The 25,601-nt window shown below is 33.4% G+C and overlaps 1 protein-coding gene across 2 annotated transcripts in view; it reads left to right on the plus strand.

Moving 5' to 3' along the window:
• The first annotated feature begins 3,177 nt into the window (after positions 1 to 3,177).
• The window catches only part of LOC118192014 (hemocytin-like), a 342,722-nt gene continuing 320,298 nt past the window's right edge, over positions 3,178 to 25,601 (plus strand). For both annotated transcript variants that reach the window (XM_085819309.1, XM_085819312.1), the window contains exons 1-6: positions 3,178 to 3,288; positions 5,003 to 5,046; positions 13,158 to 13,190; positions 16,427 to 16,499; positions 18,945 to 19,069; positions 19,226 to 19,321. In XM_085819309.1, coding sequence (XP_085675435.1) covers positions 3,215 to 3,288; positions 5,003 to 5,046; positions 13,158 to 13,190; positions 16,427 to 16,499; positions 18,945 to 19,069; positions 19,226 to 19,321 — 445 coding nt within the window. In that variant the 5' untranslated portion in view covers positions 3,178 to 3,214. The remainder of the gene's footprint in view (positions 3,289 to 5,002; positions 5,047 to 13,157; positions 13,191 to 16,426; positions 16,500 to 18,944; positions 19,070 to 19,225; positions 19,322 to 25,601) is intronic.

Here is a 25,601-nt window from a genome sequence, read left to right on the forward strand (position 1 = left end):
CTTTTGAGTTAAGTCGGCTTGTGTATAGTTAATTGACCATTAACTTTTGCATGCCGTAGGAAAAAAGAAGCAGTTTTAATAATTGCAGATCCGCATATCGGCTGTTCAGATAGCTGTAGTTCTATATGTGTTACAATGCAAAAATTCAGTTCCGCTTTTTTGAAGGGCTAGCTTATTTTACATTTTAAGGCAGTAATCTCAAACTCGCATAGCGTGCGGGCCGCAAGCGCGATCTTTAAACAACTGAGAGACCAGAATTTTTTGTTTTGTTTTGTTTTTGTTGTTGTGTGTGTGTGTGTGTGCGCGCGCTTTTCCTTTTTTAATAAAAAGTTTTATTAACAAAATAAAAATATTTAAACACATTTTAAATTTCGCACATTAAACATTCATCAAAACATAATACACAATAATAATAGTATCATAAATTAAAACAACTCAAATTTATATTTATTTTCTATTTGAAATCAAGTGTTTGGTACCTACAACGCATTTATGCTGTAACATTTTGTAATTTAAGTGCACTGACACTCGGCATCCTTTGCAATCTCGCTTTGTAATTCTTAGACTGACGTTTCTTTCAAATAATTTAAAAATTAGTCATTAAATCATTTAATTTAAACTAAAAATAAGCAAATTATGAAAATTTTCTAATTTTTCAGAGATACTTTTACAAAAAATTTGAGAATAAGTAATTACAATCTAGTCCCTTTCTCTTATTTACTAAATTTATTTCAAGATATAAATAAAAATACATATGTTTGCACGTAAATAATTATAAACTTCTTTATTTCTTACTATAGGTTTTGATTCTGATGAAATTTATAGCCCTGGAGAGAAAACTGTGGGCGAAAAAAAAAAAAAAAAAAAACCCTCCTGTTCACGTATAACGATTATATGCTTAGTGCAAAATTCGCAAATCTTCGAATAAGATTTATATTTCAGTGTAAATTAATTAACTCCGTTTATAAATTTTATTATACATTTTTATACGTATATTATTATTCTTTACATTCTGTTTTCTTTTAACATTCATGTTCGTTCAACTAACGTTTCGTTTTTAGTCCAAAGCAGTAATTTGCCCAGAAGGATTATTAATTTCGTTTTGGAATTTTGCGTTCGTTCACTATAAATGTCGGTTCACATTTCAAATTGTTGCCACCAAATGTTAGAACCCTGTATTATATTTAAAGAAATTAAATAATGAAGCATCTGCATAAATGCATGTATGTTTCTCGCATTGTGATAAAACAATGGTACCTAGAGTCATCAAATTTTCAATAAATTACGTTTTCACCCGAATATGGGCATCTGGAAGCCTAATTTGGAATTTGTTTTATTATCTACTAGCCGCTACGTGGCCAGCCTTAGTCTAGCTTTTAAATGTACCGGGAAAATGCCTGAATAGAACACCAAATATTAAATTTAAATACTGCACAGAATATTACTCTGAAGAACAACTTTATTAAAAAAAATCAATAAAAATGTATTATATATATAAAAAAATGACAATGAAATATGCCAATCTGTTAAAAACAGTGATGTAAGAAATACGATGAAAAATTGTTGCCAAACCCCTATTTCTAAAAGAATGAAACTATTCAAAATGATGCGATTTCATCAAAAATCTATCAACAACAATAAGAAAGGAAAATTGTTGCTAAAATCACATTTTTAAAGATGTGAGATGTGATACAAAATATTATCATTTTTCCAAAATTCTTTTTGTAAAAGAAATCTCAAGGATGAAAATTTAAAGTGTCCAAAAATCAAAGAAAATTAAATACGTTTTTAAAAATAAACTTTTTTAGAAAAAATCCCGTTGAAAAGATGTTAAGCTCCCTTTGTTAAATAAATTCGTATTGAATCGATTTATTGAAACACGAAATTTATTTTAAGTTCGTAAAATAGCTAAGTGTCTACGTTTCATGACGATGTGAAAATGCAGTGTGAAGAGTAAAATCTCGCTTTCCTATAGCCCATTATGTCTCAAAATGACACGATTTCGTCACAAAACATAAAATAAAAAAAAATTCTAATTCGAATTTCTAAAAAATCGCTTCGAGGTTCACTGGTTCTTGTCTAGATGCACCTATGTACCAAATTTCGTAGCCGTCGTCTATTAGCTTACGCGCAGCGCGAACAAAAGACACATACACATAGACAGACTCTTTCTTTTATTTTATGTAGAGATTTCGTATTTTGTAAAACTTCAACGAATTTTTGATTAACAAACTCAACGATTTAAAAGCGAGCGATGGCAACACTGTACAGGGGGGGGGAGGGGAGAAAGAAAAGCATTTTAATCTCCAGCGCGCGAGATTGTGTATCGGAAATTATAAAGATATGCTCATTTTAAAATTATTTTTCGACATTGCTCTTGAACTGAATTTTATGGTTTAAGTGCGAAGAACATGATATTTAATAAATAAAGGTAACACGCAAAACGTTAAAAAATGCCCCCTTGGGCTTAATGTAAAATCTTTTTTTATTATACATTTTTATACGTATATTATTATTCTTTACATTCTGTTTTCTTTTAACATTCATGTTCGTTCAACTAACTAACATCCTGAAATCTTTGCAATGCTGTATTTGCAATAAATGCATAATTGAAATGTCTTCGCGATCCGCTTAAAATTGTTTCAGTGGCCGCCAGTGGGAGACCACTGTTCCAAGGGCGGACTACAGATAGTATCTTTCAGATGTATGCTGAAGTGTCTAAAATTGTACTAAAAATTTTCTTTCTACTTTTTCTTTATCTTTCTTTTTGTTCTTTTCTAACAGATGATTGATTGGCCAGAAGTAGTAATGATCTGCATGGAACGTTTTACCTAAACTTCAAGAAAGATTGTCCAAATGCAAAATTGATATATCCAAAAGGATAAATAATTTATGTAAAATTGTAAATGTCGTGATAAAATGCATATGTAAAAGTATGTCGTTACGGAGAGATTTTTGAGGAAGACAGGATGTCCGAACCGTAATGTAGGATGTGAGGCTAGAATCTCTTCTTCCGGAAAGTAACATCTTGTAACTTTAGATATTTTAGAATAGCAAGAAAAAGCGGAGGTGCCACTCCTATCATCTTTCACACATACTTCCGGCAAAAATTCCTAATTTTCTTGAGAGCGTTCATGCAAATTAAGATTTCGAGATCGAACATTCATTTTTACGTCAGTTGGAGTTCGCGAGCGCCTGAGCGAAACTGTACAGTATGGCGCTCTGCAGCTATACGTTACCGTTTTACAGGCACATAGTAATCACTGTTATTATTCTATGGCATCTCCAGTAAGTAAAAATTTCAGTTGATATTTTATTATTGTCTGCGATTAACTTGATCTCAATGATTTGAATTTCATTTTTCAAAATAATGATACTATGTTGAAATATAAAAATAAATCGAAAGAACAGGTAATATATTAGTATAATTCACTTATTAGACAGGGCCCGATTTACAACAAAACCAGTTATGAAACTTTTCCTTTCCCAATAATTTTTTTGAAGTAGTTAATGTCGCTGCTGCTTCACGTCATGCATTTTATGACCTAAATTTATAATTCAGCATTTTGCATTCGAAATTATTTAAAATGAAATTTTCGCGTTTTTTGTACGTTTTATTTGCACGCCTTCAATTTAGTATATATTATTTAAATTTACATATTTTAAATTAAGATCAGACTTTTTTCTGAAAGAAATTGAGAAAAAGAAAAGAACCTAAACAATTCTTATTGATTTTAATACAAACCTCAATTAAATTATACAGATGCGATTAAATTAATGCAATTAAATAGTTTATCAGCTAAATAATGAATTTTTTCTTTCGCCCCCTGATTTCTTCTAATGCAGTGTTTCACAACCTTTTTTGTTCCGTGCACCCCTTTCACCATCGCTCGAAAATCATTCCCCAGTCCCCCTCTTTGCCAAAACTTCAAAAACACATATTTACATTTATTTAGATATAGATTATTTTTTAACGTTTTTTATAAATTAAACAACAAAAAATATAGAAAATATTGATAAATACCAAAACTTGAGTAAAAGTAGTTTTTTTATATTCATAAACTAAAACTAAATACTTAACATATAAATAAAAGGCTGACCGAATTTCACCAACTGTTCTGATATCCTTAATCTGTAAGCCTAGATATAAATGAATGTATATGCACTTTTCGAGTTTCGGAAAGGTGGGAGGAAGTGAATGATCTTCTGGCAAAGTTAAAAAGAGTGCATGCGGCAAAACATGTAGAGAACCAGAACATATAGCAGTTACTGAAGTTGTGTTGGAAAACATTCAGGCATAAGATTATCAAGATTTATAGTAGATATAAAGTGTAAATGTAATCGCAGTCTTCAACAGAAGATCTTAATGAATATTTGAATTAGCCAAAATTTGAAGTCACACATATTAATTGCAGGTGTATGGAAGATTCACATAAAATTCAAGTATTTGGAAGATTTTTTTACATGAAAGAAGGGAGTAATGTTAAATTTTAATTGATAATTAACTAATTATTAATGAATGTTTTAATTTTAACGTAATCCCCCCCTTATTTAACTTGATTGAAACTCAAAGAGCAATAACCGAAAGTCGCTGATAGCATCTATCATATTCTTTGGTTAGTAAATTTTGTTTGTTAAAAATGTTGACAATTGATGCAAAATCTCTGTAAAATACTATAAAAAGGAAATATGCCTAAAATAAGACAAACTCAACCTTACATTGGTATTAACTTGAACTCATACACAATTCGAAAGAACGTGGCTTAGGTTTCTTTTATTCAAGACAAAAAAAAATATAAATTCTAGTGCATTTTTCCAAACCTTATAGTTTAAATACAAGGACAGAAGAAATAAATACATAATACTCGTAAATAAAAAAAAATGCAGAGTTAATTTTTATAAGTACAGAACTTTTATCATTCGATAAATTGTACTGAATATGATTTTATCCTAACCATTGAGTTTTCAAACAAGTATTAAATACTCTTTTTTATTTTTATAGGCAAGTTAACAGCGCCTATGAGGAAGACGATGACCATCATGAAGGTATGGTATTTTTAGTTGTAATAAATGTGCATGAAACCTAAAGCTGTCCATAAGGAATTAATTATATTGCAATTACCAACGATTTATAATTCTTGCCATTCGGTGGTATATAGGAAGTAACTTAAAATACTATAGTAGAAGGTAGACAAAGGGGTGAGATCTAGCTATCCTTTAAGACTTTGTTTGTTTTAGATGTTTTTTTAGCTAGCACCAGAGGTGCAATTAATCTCGAAGCGCGCTTTTTGTTCGAATCACTCTTCAACTTGTTGTCACAAAATGTTATCGGATGTATAATTTTTAAAGAAATTAAATAATGAAGATTAAGTATGTTTCTCGATGCCATCAAATTTTGAATACGCGTAGTCTTCTACTCGAACACGTACTCATGGAGACCCGAATACAGAATTTCGAATTTTTTTTTATTTATTCCATATTTCGAAAAAAATTTAACGCATTTTTGTTTAAAAAACTCAGCGATTTGACAGTGAGCAGTGGCAGCTTTGCAACTTGCCATTCGGAAAAAAATGTAAGCTTAAGTTATTTTAATTAAAATACTTTAATTATTTAAGCTGTTTTAATTAGCAGACTTCTCTGTTTGAAAGCAATGTGTTGCCACTACCGGAAATAAAATATTTTTATCTTCAACGCGCCAGGTTGTTGCCGTTCTTTAAAACTTTAAAATATTTTTATCTTCAACGCGCCAGGTTGTTAATGTTCTTTAAAACTTAAGATATTTAACTTTCAAATTTAGTATGGAAAGATACTGAGTAACAAACTAAGCAAACAATTTTTAAAAGCAAGAAACAAATATCTTAAGAATACTTTTTCTACATTTTAACATGATTGATTTAAATAAATATTCATTAAAATCATAAATTGTCTAATTAGACGTGTTAAGTATTTTCATGAAATTATAGCAGCTGGACTCGTTGAAATCATTATACACTTTTTCTTTTTTATGATAACTACTTTAGGCGGCTAGTTTTTAACCTTCCAGCACTCGCCGTATGCGCAAAATTTACGACAAATTCAGTTTTGCATTGCATTTCCATCTCACTAACATAAGAACTTTCGCTTATATTTCAATGAGATATCATTTGTATTTTGCAATAATAAGATTAATATTTTATTTCTTAACAAGTTTATTATCAATATTCACTCATTTCTATCGTTTTTCGTGCCCAAAACGGTAAAATAACGGATGTCGGAAAAAATACGACGCGTGCGTGCTCATGTAAAAATGCCAAGCGCACGTGCTGGAAGGTTAAAGAAATAACATAGTGAATATTAAAAAAAGTGTATGGCAACACTTAACACTTTATCGGGAATTCTAAAGATATGCTGTTTTTAAATATTTTGCGGTACTTTTCCGTCATGAAACTGCCAAGCTTTTTGGTCGTTGTGACAGAGAAGAATGTTTGAGAATACGAGCTCCGTCATCATTGATTCTGGTACTCCAGTGACGAACCTCACACCTTCGTATTAGGCGGAAGGTCGGGAATATCGTCAAAAAGGTCCTCATGAGGGGGTGTCTTCCTGTTTGCGCGGTTGTCAAAAACGTTCCTGTTTGCGCGAAATCATCAATCTTCGTTACCCCCCTTCCAAAGGGGTTCCATAATGGTGGGCCGACTGGGCGTTGGCCTCTTCCGAAATGTAGGAAAGCAAAAATTTTTTAGATTTAAAAAAAATTTTTTTTTAAGAAATAATCGAAAGATATTTACGAAGTCTGAGTCTTTGTTTATCTTTGCATAAATGAAGTACTGTATTTAAAAGGGAAGAGATGTTCAAACTCTGCAATGATTTTGGCAATGAACTAAAAGATCGTTTCCTAAAGTAAAAACAGTATTTTTCCGAAATTCTGCATAAAGGTGAATTATAATAAAATCTCAGAATATATATTCGTTGCGAAAAGAAAGGCAGATGAGAAGAAAATATACCTCGAATATCAAAACAGCTTCTGAGAAAGCTTTATCCTAGCTAAAAGAAGCTTTTTTTTCCTAGCTGTAAATTGTCAAAGTCATAATTCAGAAATATAGCATCTGAATCTCAATTGAATGGACTTGCTTTACTTGCATTCATCGGAATATCCAAATACATTAATAGAAACCATTGATAAATTTATTAATTGTCAAAGGTAAATTTGTTAGTTTCAAAGATTTAATTCAGAAATTCCAGAAGCATAGCGCACGATTCAGCAGTGATTGTATATATTTATCATACAAATTTAAAATAATTAATTATGTGTATATACTTGTTAGTAATTATTGACTGTAAATATAAATAGTTAAAGAGTATATTTTAAATAATTTATTTTTATATACACATCTGTATTTGTATATAATGAAATTGCTAATTATTATCAACTTATTTGATATTATTTCATTTTAAAATGCTCTTTTTCTAAATCTCCTATTCATCTAGCTTCTTTTTTAAGAGAAACTGTACTTTGTGGGTCACTTTCAATTCCAACTGTAAATGCGATTCGTAATTTAATTTATTCGTATGGTGGCAATATTAAAAACTTCGGAAACACTGGTTCAACAGTTGTAACTGAAGAGTAAGTACAATTAGCTTCTTTAAGGCAAATATCAAACGACTTAAGTTTACTCTGACGATGGATATTTAAAAAGTGGAGAATTCAGTATTCGTCGAATATTGCGATATTCTGATAATCCCTTAAAATTCGTGCTTTCGAACTCTCTGAAAATCCCTTAAAATGCATGCTACAATTAGAAAATTTAATAAATTTGATTACAGTGTGAGGTTATTAGGTTTAATCAATGCAGCAAACGTGAAAGTGCCCTCCCTGAGTCTCGAACCCTGGACCTCTCGAATACACGCCCAGTATGCTTCCAATTAATCACGAAGGCATGCGGAAAGAAGGCAGAAAATACCTTATAACTAAAATTATCAATTTAATAACAGAGAAAATTCAACTTTCCTTCACACTTTTCCAGGTTTAGGACTGGCAGTAAAATACTGGCGTGTTTAAAAGTTGTGTGATGTTAGTCACTTTCCCCCCCCACTTTTTTTTAATTATTATTAAGTTATTTTTAGAGAAAATTTTCATATGTTTTAATCGAATTTTTGTAGATAAGAAAGAGATAATAAGCACTTTCTTATATTTTGTGATGAGTAAAATTCTTGCATAATACGTTGGATTCTTTCCTCTTTTTTGACCACACTTGTTTTCCTTCTTTTCCCTTCTAAATTTACATAACGACGATCTATAATATAATCACTTTCTTTAGCTTCGTTTTTCAAAAATTTTATCAGTTCTAGAGTTTTAGGATGGATTTTCCTAATAACAGAATTTAATTTATGATGCCATCCTTCAACAATATTATTTGTCCTGTGCAATTTGTCATTGCAATTCCACATCTGTATAGTTACGACGTCATTTTCAAGCCACTGCTCAACAAAGTAATCATAAAATGCCTCTAATCTTGCATTACGAGGTGAATTTTCTTGTATGCACAGCCAACCATCGTCGACACATTCCGCGGGTATGTATGCAAGGGACGCGCACATTCTAAGATAGGTTCTAATTTCTTCATTATGCCTATATTCGTTAACAAGTCCCAAGTCTTGAATCTTTCTCCATAGACACTGATTTAAGTGGAAATTGCAACCTCTTATATTTAAGGAAGGAAAAATATTTTTCAGCGAAATTATAACTGCAATTTCAAAATCCATCACAATTTCTTTAGGATCCCAATCAGAAATAGGATTTTTAATTAAACGAAATAATCTCTCATAAGTCTGCTTTCGCTTACCGGGAAGTAAGCAAAACAACACAGAAACAACATTAATCTCATTAGAGGTACTTCCAGTATCAACATAGATAGTATAAATTTGAGAGAAAAGCTTTGAGCAACTTTTAAAAGTTCCATCCATAAAGAAAGTTTTGCGGCTTTTCATTGCTTCCCTCCCCTTCTTACTTGAAAATACCAAAATTCGGCTATCTTTTAAATCATCGAACAACAAGAAACTAAAGTTATCATTCATTGCTAATAATTCATTAGGAATTCTAGCTACGTCTTCCATACATGTAGTTTCTCGATCGTATCCTTCGGCACTTTGCCTAGATTTGTATAGAGCTGTTTTAACACTTGAAAACTGCGGAATATTAGATGTCAAAGTCTTGATTGTATAGTTTTCCAACTTCTTCACTGTAAATTTCAGAAAGTAGAACATTTTCTTCTTTCGCTCTCATTTTTGCTACAAATATTTGTTTTTTTACTAAAGAATGTGCTGTATCAGGTTGACATAAATGAATTTTTTCTTCTAAAACAACTTCTTCCTTGGTCTTAATTGAACTTTTAGTTTTTTCATTTATGCAAATCCAATAAACTACATTTTCCTTATTTCTATTCCGAATTCGATATTGATAACCTTTGTAAAGGGCTAAAGGCTTTTTCCTTTTAGTTTGAATAATCTCTAAAACATCCATACTGATTTAGATACGAAAAATAACAGCTAATACTAAAGATTTTAAATTGGAATGAAACTAAAGATTTCGAGAGGAGCCTAAACTAAGACACGTCTTTAGTCTAACAATGTCAAGACGATGATTAAGTTATTCACAAAGAAACTGGCCAACTCTTCTTAATGACTCATCCTGACATCCCCTGAGAAACTTTGGGAGGGGGACTGTACTCCCCGATTTCGCGCAAACAGGAATATTTTTTAAAAACGCGGAAACAGACCTAAATCCATCAGGGAATCCTCGTTGCGAATTGATCAACCGCTTCGCAATGGGATCCCGCTCCACTGCGCCAGTTTTTTTCAAAATTTTGAACTCTCTGGGCACCCCTCGCTGAATCGGGAACCCAGGGTCACCACTCTCGGGCACAGGGAGACCACGAAGTGTGGGAAAGCCTATTGAAAAAAAAAAAAAAAGTTCTGGCTAGCCCACTCGGATTGCCGTAGACACGAGCGTCCGGAACGGCATTGGCTGCCCTTCTGGCCATAGGAACAAGGTCCGTATTATTGTGCCCCCAGAGCCGCTACTGTCATAGTATTGTACTAAGCCAGTGCGCGCAGCTCCAGGGGAAATTGTGAAAAGAGAAGCCAAACAGATGCTGACAGGCAACAACATCATCTGGAGACTATGTGTGCATATGTTTGTGTGAGTGTAAACAAGAATAATTATAAAGACACACGAACATATTATTGCAATAGCACCACCAAAATATGTGGCAGGTGCATAACGGAAAAAGTACCGTTTTGGGATTTTGCTGTTAAATTTTATGTGGTTTAAGGGCGAAGAAAGGCGATATTTAATCAATAATGTCCAAAACACAAAAGTTAATAGCAACAAGTAATATAAAAAAAATCAGTTACTGTGGTTTAGGGTCAACAAACTTAGGTCAACAAAGAAAAATTTTATTTTAGTTACTTTTTATTAAAATTTTTTCGTTTCTGATTTATGAACCTGATGGTGGTCTATAATTTCTCATTCTATCCATCTCTTGCAATGCTTCATTATTACAAGGAACCTTTCCAGTGAGTTTCGAGCACTACAGTTCTTCAGTTAATATTCCATTTAATGATTTCACACGACTCAAGGCGACATATGATTGACCTAGTACGAAGAGGGGCTCTAGTGTGGTACTGGATACCCCTTCGATTAGCGACAAATTTTGTTCAATTTTAGCGATGAAACCCCATTTCTGGTTACCGTAAATTTTGAACTGGGAAAAAAAAAGTTGTTCACATGTAAATGTGACAAAGAGATTATTCTTATTCCCAAAATTTGTAACCAAGCGTATTTATTTTTTCGCAATTACGAATGAATGCAAGTTAATTAAATCTTTATTTTCAAATCTTTGAATAAGATTTATATCGCATTGTAAATTAATTAGTTCTATTTATAGATTTTTCTGGTGCATTATTTACATTTGTTTTTAATATAAACTCGGACTTCAAGTACTTGAAACTTTTTTATTTCAAGTATTCGAAAGTAACGTAAACTTGGACTTGAAATATTTTTAGCATTCTATCTGCAACAAATACATAATTGAAATGTATTCGCGGGTCACATAAAATTGCTTCGGCGGCTGCATGCAGCCCATGTGAGTTTGAGATACGGCTGAGGGTAACAAAAACGTTTTTTTTTTTTTTAAATTATGCCGGTTTTATAGAAATTTAGATTCTAAATCCAAAGGTAACGTCAGATTTATGCTTTTGACAAGACTTTTCATAAGTTGCTTTGATGTTTTATTATTGGAATACGTGATTGAATGAAACAATAGTAATATAACATTGCCACTAAAATGCATTTCATAATCTCAACTGAATGTATTTAATCAAGAAAGTTGTAAAACATATATATATAATAAAGAAAAAATATTAGTTTATTTCTCTTTACCACTGAAACTACTAATTTCGCTTTTACCTTTACCCACTGCTTCGGCATTCAACAATAATCCCTCGTTCAAAAGACATTTCTGTCTTATTCAAACAGCTCTTTTAGGGTATTGATGGAAATCATACATTTTCTGTTCATCTCACCTAGATTTTCTAGAGAAAATATGCGTGTATTCAAGAAATGCTTCATACGACTTACTAGTAAGCCCCTCGGTTCTATAACAAATCGAAGAATGCTTTAATTGAAATGACCATCCAATGCACACTGCGGGAAAAAAAAAAAAAAAAAAAAAAAAAAAGGACAGTTCTATATCTCCCGTTCTACTGGGCCGATTGACAAAATTCAACTTGCGTTTTTCATGTCTCGAAAGCGCGACTTAGGATATGTATCATATTTATATATAGCATTGTTATAATATAGGTATTTCGACACAAAATCGGACCTTTGCTTCGTCATACTATTAACTATGCCATTATCTAAAATGTGATACTTTATATAAAATTGTGGGGTGCGTAATACGCCCCGTAATCATGTGTGATGAAGAATATGTTTGGATAATTAGTTCGTATGCACCAATAAAAGTTATATTTAATTCGGCCACGTTTGTCTACAAGTCTTTCCTTGGAGTGTCATCTATCTAACTACGCAGTAAAGTCTCCCCAGGATATAACGTAATTAAAGGAAAATTATATATGAATGTATATACGTATAATTTTCCCTGATGAGCAATATACTATCTTAAAACTATCTTAAATTGGAACGGATTCCTTATAGTACCCCGGTATAACGCAGTTCCACAGCTATTTCCTGTATTGTTTATTTGGCTTTTAATGTTCGACAAACATGTGAAGGATAATGAATCACGAAACTATAAGGTTCTTATGTTAATTAATGAGTTATTATGATTTTTATCTTTACTATAATTACTTTTCCGTATTCTCACCAGAATGCAAATTACTTTTGAGAGTACTGAAGCTGAAGGTTTTTAGATCTTATTTCAGAGAGTTCTGGCATTCGCTTCGCGCTGTTAGGATTTCTCGACAGTTCTAGTTAAAAGTTAATATTCCGGCTTTTGCATTCTTGCTAGTGGATTGCTTTTAAACTTATTATGCTCCGGTGAAAAATCTAAGTCAGCTTATTTCTTATTTCAATGAGCACCCAATGCAATTAGATTTTGTTAATTAGGCGCCCCATGCTTTTATTATTGGTGATATAAAATTGTAGATTACTTCTGTAAATAAAATTACCTAATCTATTGTTCCCATTAAACTATGTGATAAACTGTTTTTCTCCTTTTAGTTAATTTTATTATCAAATCCATTTTAAGTAAAAGCTTATTGTAGAAAAACCTTTTTTTTTTTAAAATTGAATTTTATTAAAGTAATATTTTAAAGATAGAGATATCTGTAAAGGATTCCGAACAGATAATTTTATGAGCGCTTGTATATGCGTAGTATTATTTACTTGTTAAACTATATTTAATATTTAACTTCTGAATTTTTTTCTTTAAGTAAGTCTGTAAAATTCCGTTATATGCAAGAATATTACGAATATACGAATACGCTCTGAGAGCGATTTATGTAACTGAAGGCCCAAAGCAAAATCTTTTAAACAACCACTCCACCATTTTTTTCTTCATAATAGCTTTCACAGATGTAAATTATATAAGAAATTTTATGAACTAACATTTTTATGAATGAATTGAATTTACAAAATTTTTGTTCCTTTACTATTTCAGGTTATGTTCCGATGTTACACGGAGAAATTGACGGTAAGAAATTTCGCATTTCTTTACCAATAAATTCTGACATATAATCCCAGGCAGAATGCAATCTTAAATTGCACACGAAAAATAATTTACGAATGGTCCTTCACATAAAAAACATGAAACCTGAACGTAAAATTAAAATATCATAGAAGGTGTCCGAAAAAAATGGATATTTACCTATATTTTGACGTTACAATAAAATGTAGATATTCCAATTTTTTACTTGTCATGTTTATATATTTTTAGTACAAATTTACGTAAATCTGCTTAATTTTTTTTACTGAGCATAAATGTTTACTTTCGGCAAAAATATATGTTAATTTTCCCAATCTTTTATTTCGCATATGAATGCAAAAACACCGTTTTAAACAAATATGATTTTCATATACTGGTGCTTTTAGTTACATCTCGATAAAATAGAATATATGTATATAAAGTATATATCAGACATAGTTATACTTTTGCAATGTTTGTAGAGACATTAGGATTTTTTGAAAGCAGGAGATGTGAAAAACGAGCAATGCCCTTGCCGGGAATCGAACCACGGACCTCTCGAATACGCGCCGAGCGTGCTGACCACTACATTATGAAGGCATGCTAAGAAGGCGGGAGAAATACCTTATATGATTACCATCGACACCTATTTTGCAATTCTCTAAAAGCTACTATTCATTTTTAGAAATCTGTGAAATATTAAATGTATTTAATATTGAAAGTAGGATATTATATCAAAGCAATTATTGCGATCAGAAATAGAAAGTCACTGTAAAATACATACTTATATTTAAAAATTATTTTTTTATTATTCTGGTCATTTATAAAGATATTTTGAAAGAAAGTTTACAACAATTAGTAATTCCTGATTTTAAATATGAGTAATTTGTATGCATTTATTGTTTACGATGAAACATAATTTCATCTGAAAGAAATCATAAAAATAACTGCGTATTTCGTACGCATAAACAATTTAAAATTCCGGAGTATAATTCTGCTATTATTCAAAAGTTCTTAAAACTATCTTTGAAATAATACATTATTAAAATTTATTAATTATTTTTATAGTAACGTATTAATTACTCTTAAAAATTTCAAACAACTTTTTAGTGGTAACATACTTTAGGGTTATTTTAACATTATTATTGTTTTATTATTTAATCTTAATTTTATTTAACATAAGGGCATTACAACATACGTTTTTTTAATATAAAAAACATAAGGACTTATTTTTAAAAAAATCTTATTTGCATCAAATTTGAATTCGGAAAAAAAAAAAAAAAAAAGTTAAATAAATTTTGAACAGCTTGGAATAACGCCTTGACTTCCGGAAACTACATCCTGTGCTAATGCTAGCAAATTCAAAACTAATATTATGCACTTGAATGTCATAAAGCTACTTCAAAAATTATGATAAAAAGAATTTGCAGTTATTTTCATAATTAAAAAAGCTAAGTCTTCTCCTATTTCTCCATTTTTTTTCAATGTATGTTTTTCCCATATGTTTTCACTGTATGTTTTTGTCATATGTAATCAAAGAAAGAAATTAATGCCAAAATATCATGACTAAAACGTTAAAAATATCATGACTAAAACGTTAAAAGTATCATGACTAAAACGTTAAAAATATCTTGACTAAAACGTTAAAAATATCATGACTAAAACGTTAAAAATATCATGACGAACGTTAAAAAGTCCACATAAAAGCTCCTTTCAAAAATCTTCTGTCATGAATATTCACATGAAAAATCTTGGCACAAATATTGCTAATAATTTCAGCGCACAAATAATGCAAAACTGTGAAACATTTTAACAGTATGATAACATTTACCATAGCTACCAACTATTTTGGTTTCACCGTCAGATTCTTGATGTTTCACAGTATCTCGCGATAAATAAACGAATCTCCTAGTTTTTTTTAAAATTTTTGGTCTTTAGAAGAGAAAAATTTCCTAACAATAAATAAAACGAAACATAATGTGGTACTTTTCGAATTATGACATATTGCTTTGTCCTGATGAAGTTTCCCCTCTTCGAAAATCACTGGGATAAAGAAATGGAATTTCTTCTGTAAATATCAAAGTAAAACTTTGTGTCTTGATAGCACGTTTAGTTGACTGTAATATATTTTCCACTCTTCTTATTTTTAATTTCCCACTGTAAGAGAATCTTGCGACTGTCTTAAACCCCTTACCGAAACTTTCTTATTGACGGAACCAAGTTTATAAATTTTTTTCGATAATAAATAGACCTTTTTTACTTACAGCCCTTTAGGTTCATTCAGGGTCACAATGTATTTCCATTTGTTTTCTATTAAGTAATTGTCATACAGAGTTCTACAAATTATTCTGCCTTGAGCCACATGCCCTGGCAAAAGGTGGTGAACATTACTGTATTTACCTTTTTCAGGCTGTAAATCTGGGTTTATTATTTTTTTGATTGTTGTTACAGATGTACCTAAAGACTGTAATTGGCTTCTGCGTCCGCGAATTTTCTCTTGTTACCAATGCTTTATAAACATCAGAAACAGTACATACTTTCTTCAGGTAATCGTTTGGAATCTTCTTTCAATACAGATGTAACTACTGACAGTTTTTCCCTTTCCGATTAATAATGTTGCTTATTTTGCATTCAGAAATTTTAACACCGTGCATTTCACAACGTTTTTCAATTAGATAATAGGAATAGTTCTCTTCGGGAATGCGCAGAAACATATCTTTGAATCCCTAGCTTGTTTATATGCGACATTGAATTTTAATTCCATTTGCTAATTTACGAATGCTAATTTATAAAAGATCACACAAAAGTATTTATTGGAAAGAATAACAACTTACGAAATGTACGAAATGTACGACCGTACGAAATGTATTATTATTATTACTTGTGGGTGAATTATTTCGTAAGCTTTCTGTACATAGATGCGAATATTACTATTCCTTTTTAATATATCTACTTCATCTAATAAATTGAAATTTAAAAAACACCTTGTCTGTCCAATCTGAACATAAAGTACATGTCTTGTAGATGGACCACAAAAATTTCATTAAGCCTTATAAAAGGATGAAAATTAACATTACATATCCACCTAAAATTAACATATGTATATAATGTCATTTTCATATGTAGCCCAGCTTATGTTTCAGGCCTTAATTAAATACTTGAAATTGTACTTGTATAGCTATAATAATAAATTTAAATTACTTTATCATGTTAATGAAATATTTTATACGATTTTTATATTTCAGAAATGTGCGAAGAGCCCCCTCCTCCTATGAATGGCGAAATTAACTGCGGACAGAACAAGAAACGGAAAAACAAGTAAGCCCGCAATATCAGCTTGAAATTTCAAACGTATTTAAAGTTTTTTTTTTGATATTTTCTGAAGATCAGCATCCCAAACATAATAATATGCTGTCCCATCGGTGTTACAGAAGATCTTTACTTAATTGCTATAAGGAGTTTAAATTTTGAATTGCTGTAGGGGACTAGATCTTATTTTCTTGTTGTTGTTGCTTATGCTCACTTGTCTGATGTAGTCAGCTCAATTCCACAAAATTCCTCGTGGCACGGAGAGCTAGATTACTCTTGCCGTTGGCAACAGCCTTGAGCACATTCAGGTGACAGTGCGATTTAGCTCAGTTCCGCCCCGAATTTTGATGGAGACCACTCCCGGGGAAGGGGTCCGAGGGTCTCACACACCTCTCCCCTTCCTCCAAACCACACGAGAGGTCTTTCGGCTCGCCGCATATTTAGAGTGCCGCCATGCCGCACCGACACTATACATTTACAGACCTCTATGCCTTCTCTGGGATTCGAACCCGGGCCTTCGGCACAGCAGCCAGCGACTCTAACCACTATACCGATTGGGCGGCTTATTCTCTTGTGTATATTGGAATGCAAAGTGCTTGTTTAATTTGGGAGAAATAATATAGTTAATCGTTTACTTTTCTTTCTTTGAAAGGAAAGCTATTTCAGCTGCTTTTCAGTGTCAGTCTTGATGTATTTCTGAAAACTACGGTTTTTCGAAACATTGCTCCTTAAAGGTCGTCTTTTCTTCAAACTGCAGATGCTTATGAATGCTCTAATATTGTCGTGTCTGTTTCATACATTTACGCCTTGAATTTTAGGACAAGCCAGAAATCAGTTGCCCCTACATCAGAAAAGTTAGATGGAGAATGAACCAGGCAGATCTTCTAACCTCCAATGAAATCATCACGGGCATACTTGTCACTACGCTCGAATATTTCTAATTGTCCGCCACAAGTTCTACGATTGCAATGGTTCCTAAAATGTAGCAGATGGCTTAAAGAATCACATAGCGTTGTCTTTTCAGACGAATCTTCCTTCTGGTCTGCTAGCTAATGATGATTAAATCCGTGTTGAGTCATACCCGGATGAGAGCCCACTCGCTCGACATTTAGCATTGTGATACGGCCATTCATTGAATTCCAGTCTGTCATGCCTAGGACGCATTCCTGATACATTGAATAGCCACCATCACATCTCTGAGGTGTTACAGCCTGTTGTTCGTCCTAGGCTTAAGGACTTGCTTGCCTAAGTTAGCTGCCAATTAAGCAATGCTCAATCACATTGGATGCAGTGTTCAAAAATTTCTGATTGCGTCTGTTTTTCATTTGTTCTCTGGCTTGTGCATTCGCCGAGTCGCCTACTGAATACTGAACATGTCTGATCCATATTTATACAATAACTGGCATACCTTTGCTGCTTTTCAGGGGTATCAAGAATGAACATTTACAAACTTGTCAAAAACCTCAGGGATTGACATAAACCGAACACGTATGAAACGTCTCATCCTGTCTGCGCTAGGAAGCGTAACGCCGCTCTGTTTTGATTTCGGAGGATGCTGATTTTATATATTCCGCAAGTAGAATCGAAGAGTTATTACATCCATTTTATTCTCTCTAATTGTGAAATTTTAAATCAAAGTCTGTCTGACCTTATCAGACTGACAAGCAAGTTATCGCTTCATCTAAAAAATTATGACAAAGTCCCAAGAAAATTGTAAATAACGTTTTCATTAAATCTTTAATGAACAGAAAGCACAACTTCTCGGTATGAATAAACTTTTGCGAGTATTTAAAATAACAAAGCTGAAGTTTTAAACTGAAGATAATGTAGTCGAAAACTATACAGTTTGTCCAATTTAAGCTAGCTGAATATTTTATCGGCGCATTTTCAAGTTCGAACAGCAGTATGGTTAAAACCGAAATACTCACTGGCAGACCTGGGCGATAGAACGTAACAGGCGACGGTGCCAATGGCTGTACATCTAAAGTATTGGAAGAACCCTTGATTTAAATACCGTACCATTTAGTTTGCATCCTAGTGAGAACAATGAAAAGGAGAAGTTGTAGTAAAGGATTAAATCATAAAAATTGGTTAATTGATATAAAATACCTTATATGTTATGTAAAAAATTAATATAGCTTTGACGGGCGTTAAGTAGCAATTTTCTTTTTGTGGCTAGCAATGTGAGTCGTGTATATATATTAAGTACTTTCCACCAGTTATGTATCACTCAGAATTGTCTGATAGTACATATTCATGAATTCCAGTATTTAGAAATCTAGATAATATGAATATTTAATTCGCGTTGATTTAGTAATTTCATTTCACTTAAGCGTGGGATTATAACGGAGACTAGAACGCTATAAAATACAGACTGTAATATATGCTCTTGTTATTTTAGAGAAAAAAAAGTGTCAAGAAATTTTAACGTTTACCTTTTTATTTGCACTTAAGGTATGTTTGCCGAGCCGAATGTGAGCCTGGATTTGAGTTTCCAAATGGAAAGTCAAAGAAAAGACACATCTGCGATATGGAAACTGGGAAATGGTCCCCCAAATTCATATTTCCTGACTGCAGACGTAAGTATTTACAAATACTTAGATAAATTGTCAAGTTTGAAAATTTTATAATCTGATAACTGAATTATTTTAATCATAGAAAATGTGTCAGACGTCATGCATAAGACAAATGTTTAATAAGACTACCGATAAGTTAAATATTTATATTTTTTACAGCAATTTGTAACCCGCCTTGCGAAAACGGGGGCGAATGTTCTGATGCTAATCATTGCATTTGCACGGCGCAGTACCGAGGGGATAGATGCCAGTACGGTAAGTACTAATTACATACTAAGAACGAAAGCATTCTTATTACTCTACTTACCATTTTTTTTCTAGTTTACTATAATACAAAAAATACAGAAATATATTTTAAATACTTGTTATTTTTATATAAGTGTTGTGCTAGATATAAGTAATTATCTTACAATATCAGGACTGGTATTCCTCTTTACTTGCTTTGGGAAACATTAACTGTCCTGACTCGGAACAGGGAGCTTACTAAAGCTATGTTCAATAAATTGTGAAGTAGACAATACACACAGGAAGGGTATACGAAACCCTTTATTTTTCTATCTTTATAGAGCCTTCCGGAACTTCGGAATACAGAGACCAACCACTTGTGGTCTGAACGTAAGAATACTAATTAAAAGCTCTAACTAGAACTAACTTTGGATTAATATACAAGTGCCTACTTTAAGGTTGGCCGTAAATTAACAAAAAGCCGTATGTAGTACAGAGAGCTGCTAAAACTACGATACGTTTAAAATTATCAAGAGGATTAAACCTCTGGCCTTGAAGGCAACCAGCAACCGAGTAAAAACTACTATGGCAAGCGGCCTGCTTCTAATAACTCCTTCCTCTCTCTTGCTTGGCAAAAAGCCACAACTTAAGTACTTGGCGTTAGCAAGACAAATTTGCAAAATAAGTTAAAAGCTTTTAATTCTGGCTGGAAGTAGAAAATAAGAAGTGATACTAAAGATTTAAAATAAAATAAACGTTAGTAAAACAGGATCCTTACATACTTCCCGCCAGAGTTAATTAGTTTGAAACTGAGGTCTAAAATGACCTTGTTGAAAACTTTTAGCTCTAGAATCTAACGCGAGGCCAATTTTTTACAAACATTTCTCACTAGAAACTAGAAATTAAAAAAAGTCGTTTTTACATTATCAACTCCATGGACAAGATTTTTCATCTGTACTGCATCTAAACAGGAGTTTCTTAGTTGAAATCTGGTTCCTTCCAGAGATCTTCTTATTTGATTCATGACGTTATTTAATTATCTCCCCGTGCTCTCTGACATGTGTTGTAAAGGAATAGACCAAACACGAGCGTGTCTATGTACAAGTGTTCAACACTACCGCCTGCAATCAAAACACTAACGTGTTAAAATTCAACATAACAACACCTTTCATTAAACTAGTTTTCCTTCCAGAGATCTGGAAGGAAAACTAGTTTAATGAAATGTTACACAATTAAATGGCAAGTAACATGAATACTTATATTTCTCTTTTAACATTCTTATTTGATTCATGACGTTATTTAATTATCTCCCCGTGCTCTCTGACATGTGTTGTAAAGGAATAGACCAAACACGAGCGTGTCTATGTACAAGTGTTCAACACTACCGCCTGCAATCAAAACACTAACGTGTTAAAATTCAACATAACAAGACCTCAGAACACACCTTATATTTATCTCTAAACCCTGAGGTACTATTCTGAAAAGTGGCTAACTCTGAAGTGTAGCGTCAGAGAGCCTAACTACATTCATTCAACCTTTAACACATACTCACAATAATTTGCTCTTTTTACAGTCACACGAATAAGTTAAAATTTTTTGGCATTACTTTCACTTTTAACATATCACAGTATTTCTTACTTTTAAGATAACAGATCACATTATATATAAGTACATATTAACATTCCGTTAATTTTACGCATTTTAAAACATACATTAGTAGTACATTGTTAACTTCTATTCTTTTCCAAGCCAGTGCCAATTCTTCTACATTGAAATACTAAATTTCAAAAGTCTTTCAGACTAAAACTTCTTTCTTGCCAGAATCTTTTAAATAAAATTTTATGCAATAACTTTTACAATTTTCTTAAGGTACCTTTCTCAAAGATTATCAATGCTTTTACAATATTCAAGTATTTACACATTCCTATTATACATTAATTTTAGTTTTACTCGCGAGTAATTGAAAAACGTAATACCAAAATAGGTAACAACTCATTTTTCGCCTTTTTGGCGATAAACGTAGGCCTCACATGAGGTAAAACTTCTTGAATTCTGCCACTTGCAGTAAGAATGAAAAATTAACTTAAGGTTTCAAAGTAACATAAAGTTTTATTTATCTCTGTGATATTCAGACATCCTTTTTTCTGCCCAGTCTTGGAAAGTGGCGAAGACTACAGTCTGGTTGATCTTCCTTCTTGTGCGGGTTCGCCCTTCTGTTCCTTCCTCCATGAACTTTCTTTTCCTTCCAGTTCGGTCACCCTTGAAGACCTTCTTTTTCGCCTCTGCCTGTGGTCTTGGCCGTTTGATGGCAGCTGGTTTTGGCGGAACCGGGACAACACTCTCTCGTTCCTGCTTGGATCTCGTTGCTGGCTGTTCAAATTTTTCTTGTTTCTTTGCCTCTGCAGCTGGTGTTCCTTCATCAATTCGTCGACATTTGCTGCGTAAACTCCTATCCGATGGGTAGATCTTCCGTTTTGGAGCCGTGTTATAGTTGCTGTCATTTCTCCTGGCTCTCTTTGCATTCGTCGTACTTCTCCCTTCTTCATTCTGGGGGTGGTCGTGCTCTCTCTTTTCTGGTCGGTGGAACGGCTTCTTTTTCTTGTTACCTTCAATTTTCCAACGGGGGAACTTTCTTTTCAACTGCTCCTGTCTAGTAATGGCTTGCCCTTGTGATTGTCGTTGTTCCACCTCTGGAGCTTGTGCCTGCCGTGCCGGATCCTGCAAAAGATCTTTAAATATTGGCATTTTATTACGATTATAGAATGGTTTTATCTGGTCAATGTTTGCGGTGCAGGTTTCACCATTCCTGGCTTTTAACACCACTACAGCCTGATTTACTTTTTCTATGATATATGGTCCTTCAAATCGTGGATAAAATTTGGCAGTTTTATCTTCTGGTGCTGAAGAAAGTGAATGCTTAATTTTTAACACTTCATCCCCTACTTTATACGTTACTCCCCGTCGTTTCATATCGTAATAAAGCTTCTGTTTTCTCTGTGCTACTTCAGTGTTCTCTTTTGCTTCTTTAATTAATTTTTCTATATCGCCCATTTTAAATTTTGGGGCTCTTTGTTGAACATAAAATAATTTATCTAATGGCGTTATAATCTTTCTGCCTAAAAATAACTCAGCAGGAGTTTTGCCCGTCGTATCATGTTTTGCGGTCCTAAGGGCGAAAGCTAATTCATTGACATAGTTATCCCAGCTTTTATGAAAACTTTTAACATAACTACGGATAATTTTCGCTATATTTCTATTGACCCGTTCCGTTATATTTGATTGCGGCCGATACGGGACCGTTTTTAAATGACGTATGCCCAGTTTTTGGGACATGTCTTCAAATATATTACTTACAAATTGAGGACCATTATCCGATATAACTTTTAGGGGCGCCCCGTATTTTAAAATATATTTATTTAAAATAGAATCAGTAACTAATTTCGCGGAGGCTCGTTTTAAGGGAACAATTTCGGTCCACTTACTAAAATAATCAACCATAACAAGGAGATAGCGACTTTTATTTAACTGACTTTTTGGGAAAGGGCCCAATAAATCGATGCCAATTATTTCATTTGGAAATTCGGATTTAATGCTATTTAGAAACCCGGCCGGGCGGAAATTAATATAATTAACTGCTTGACATGTTGGGCAGGACTGGACATACGCCCTTGTTAACTTTTGCAGCTCAGGAAAATAAACTGCTTCGCGTACGCGTTGGATGGTTTTTCAAATACCAGCGTGAGAAGCTAATGGGGAGTCGTGTAACTCCTGCAGTATATTTAATCTAAGACTAGCTGGGATAACAGGTCGAAATTCGTTGTTGGAATTCGTGGTTTTTGTATAAAATAATAGACCATCTATTAGTTCGTAATGGGCCGCCCTATTTCTTATCGCCACAATATCTTGGTGGCTAAAATTTTCAGGATCCTTTAAATACTCATAAATGTTTTTAAATTCAGGATCCTTACCCAGTTCGGTTATTACAGTTTCTCGGGAATGTATCGTACATGCTGTGAGCATTGCCACCTTTACAGTATTACCTTCTTCATCTATTTTTATTCTGGATAGGGCATCTGCTACGACATTTTCCTTTCCGGGGTTGTGCTTGATTACCAGATTATATTCTTGTAGCTTGAGTGCCCATCTTATTAACCTTGGGGATAAGTTTTTCCTTGAGTACAATCTAGTTACCGCCGCATGATCAGAGTACACTGTTATTGGCGCCTTTCCAAAATAGACTCGGAACTTTTGCACTGCTAACAGAACTGCAAGTGCCTCTCTCTCAGTCGCGGAATAATTTCTTTGTGTTTGATTTAAAGTTCTACTAAAAAATGCCACGGGCTGCTGATTTTGCGAAAGTACCGCTCCCAACGCATAATCCGAAGCATCCGCTGAAATTTCTAAATTCTCATCGTTCTCAGGAAATTTCAAAACAGGGGCTTGCGTTAATACTTCCTTTAATTTTTCGAAAGCATTATTGGCTTCGGCCGTTCACGAGAATCTTGTTTTCCTTTTTAGTTTTAACAATGGTTCAGCAATAGCTGCAAAATCTTTTATAAAGGACCTATAATATGAACAAAGTCCTAGAAAAGAAGACTGCTTCTTCGCCGTATTTGGCGGCGGATACTTTTGCACGGGGATTATTTTTGATTCGTCTGTCTCGATTCCTTTCTGAGATATTTTGTAACCTAAGTATTTTAATTCAGGGGCTGCAAATTTTCACTTTTCGACATTAACTTTTAGACCGGCCTCATTTAATAATGAAAACACCTGTCTTAAATCCTGTACATGTTGGTCCAGATTATCACTAGTAATAATGATATCGTCTAAATAGATAAATGTGGTCTTTCCAAGAGAAGGCCTCAGCACAATGTCCATACATCACTGAAACGTTGCCGGTGCCCCTGAAAGGCCAAAGGGCATACGCAAGAATGCATAAGTGCCAGACTTGGTTATAAAAGCAGTCTTAGGCACATCTTCCGGTTTAACCCCTATTTGAAAATAACCAGTCGTTAAGTCTAACGTAGTCATATATTTGGTAGAAGTTATGTTCCTTAGAATTTCTTCAATAATAGGTAACGGATATACCGGATATTTAGTCATGGAGTTTAATTTACGATAGTCAATTGCATAACGCCACCTTTTCGGATGTGTTACCGGATAGTCATTATTTTTCTTACATAACACAACCGGGCTAGCATAACTACTTGAGATGGGCGTTATGATCTTTTTACGTAACATATCTCGAATGTGCCACTCTATTATTTTTTCTTTATTCTTATCATATCGATATGGTTTGTGGCGAACTGGCAGTGAATCTCCGGTGTCGATACTATGGTTAGTAACTTGAGTAAATCCGGGAATATCACTAAATAACGAAGCAAATTCACTTACCACTTGTCGAAATTTTTGTTGCTCTTCCTTAGGCAGGTGGTCGAGGTTTAACGTCGGTGGTTCTGTTTTTTCTTCTCGATCTGGTTTCATCGTCAGCTTAAGGGACGCTTCGTTAAAATCCAGCGTTGCTTCCGCCTCTGAAAGAAAATCTATCCCTAAAATGACATGTGCTTGTAAATTTTTTAGGATAAAAAACATGATCTTTACTTGTTCGTCCTTGATACGAATTTATAAGGGTAATTTACGTATGCACTTGCATCTTTCTCCCTGCGCAGCTAACACAGTCGTATTATCCGAATTATATATGCGGTATTTACGGAAATATTTCCTAAAAAAATCTTCTGCCACACAGGAACACTGCGCGCCTGTATCCAGGAGTGCGGTGGCTGGGATGTTATTCACCAAAACTTCAATCTTTGGAAGAGTCAAATTTTTCACAATAACTGTATTTAACTCGAAGGAAGAGGGGTTTTCTTGGCCTTCGGATTTCCGCACCCTCCCGTCAGCAGAAATCCGTTTTAGTTAAAATTTGGTTTCTTCCTTTCCATGCCTTCCTTATTTTTCCGCTGGCCTTCAGACTTTTTTTCTGGCTTACTATTGAACTGTCGATGTTCGCCGGTTGTTTTTGGATATTCAGGTTTCCTTGCCCACTGATTCGCTTTGCTTCCGTAGCCGTGTTCTTGCCTTTGCTGTGGTCTTGGCGCACCAAATTGGTTTCGTTGCTCATACTGGCGTCTTTTTTCAATGTCCGCCGTTCTTCTACTTTCAAACTGGATTGCTCGCTCAAATAACTTTTCCAGTGTAGTCGGATTCCTTAATTCAATAAAGTCTTGCTCTTGGGGCAGTAACCTCGGCAAAATCACTTGAATTATCTCAGGATCCGGACGGTTTCCATACAAGAGTTTGAAGACGTGAA

Source organism: Stegodyphus dumicola, chromosome 1, assembly GCF_044657685.1.
Source record: "Stegodyphus dumicola isolate Sdum_Otavi_A_Nest chromosome 1, ASM4465768v1".
Taxonomy (NCBI): domain Eukaryota; kingdom Metazoa; phylum Arthropoda; class Arachnida; order Araneae; family Eresidae; genus Stegodyphus; species Stegodyphus dumicola.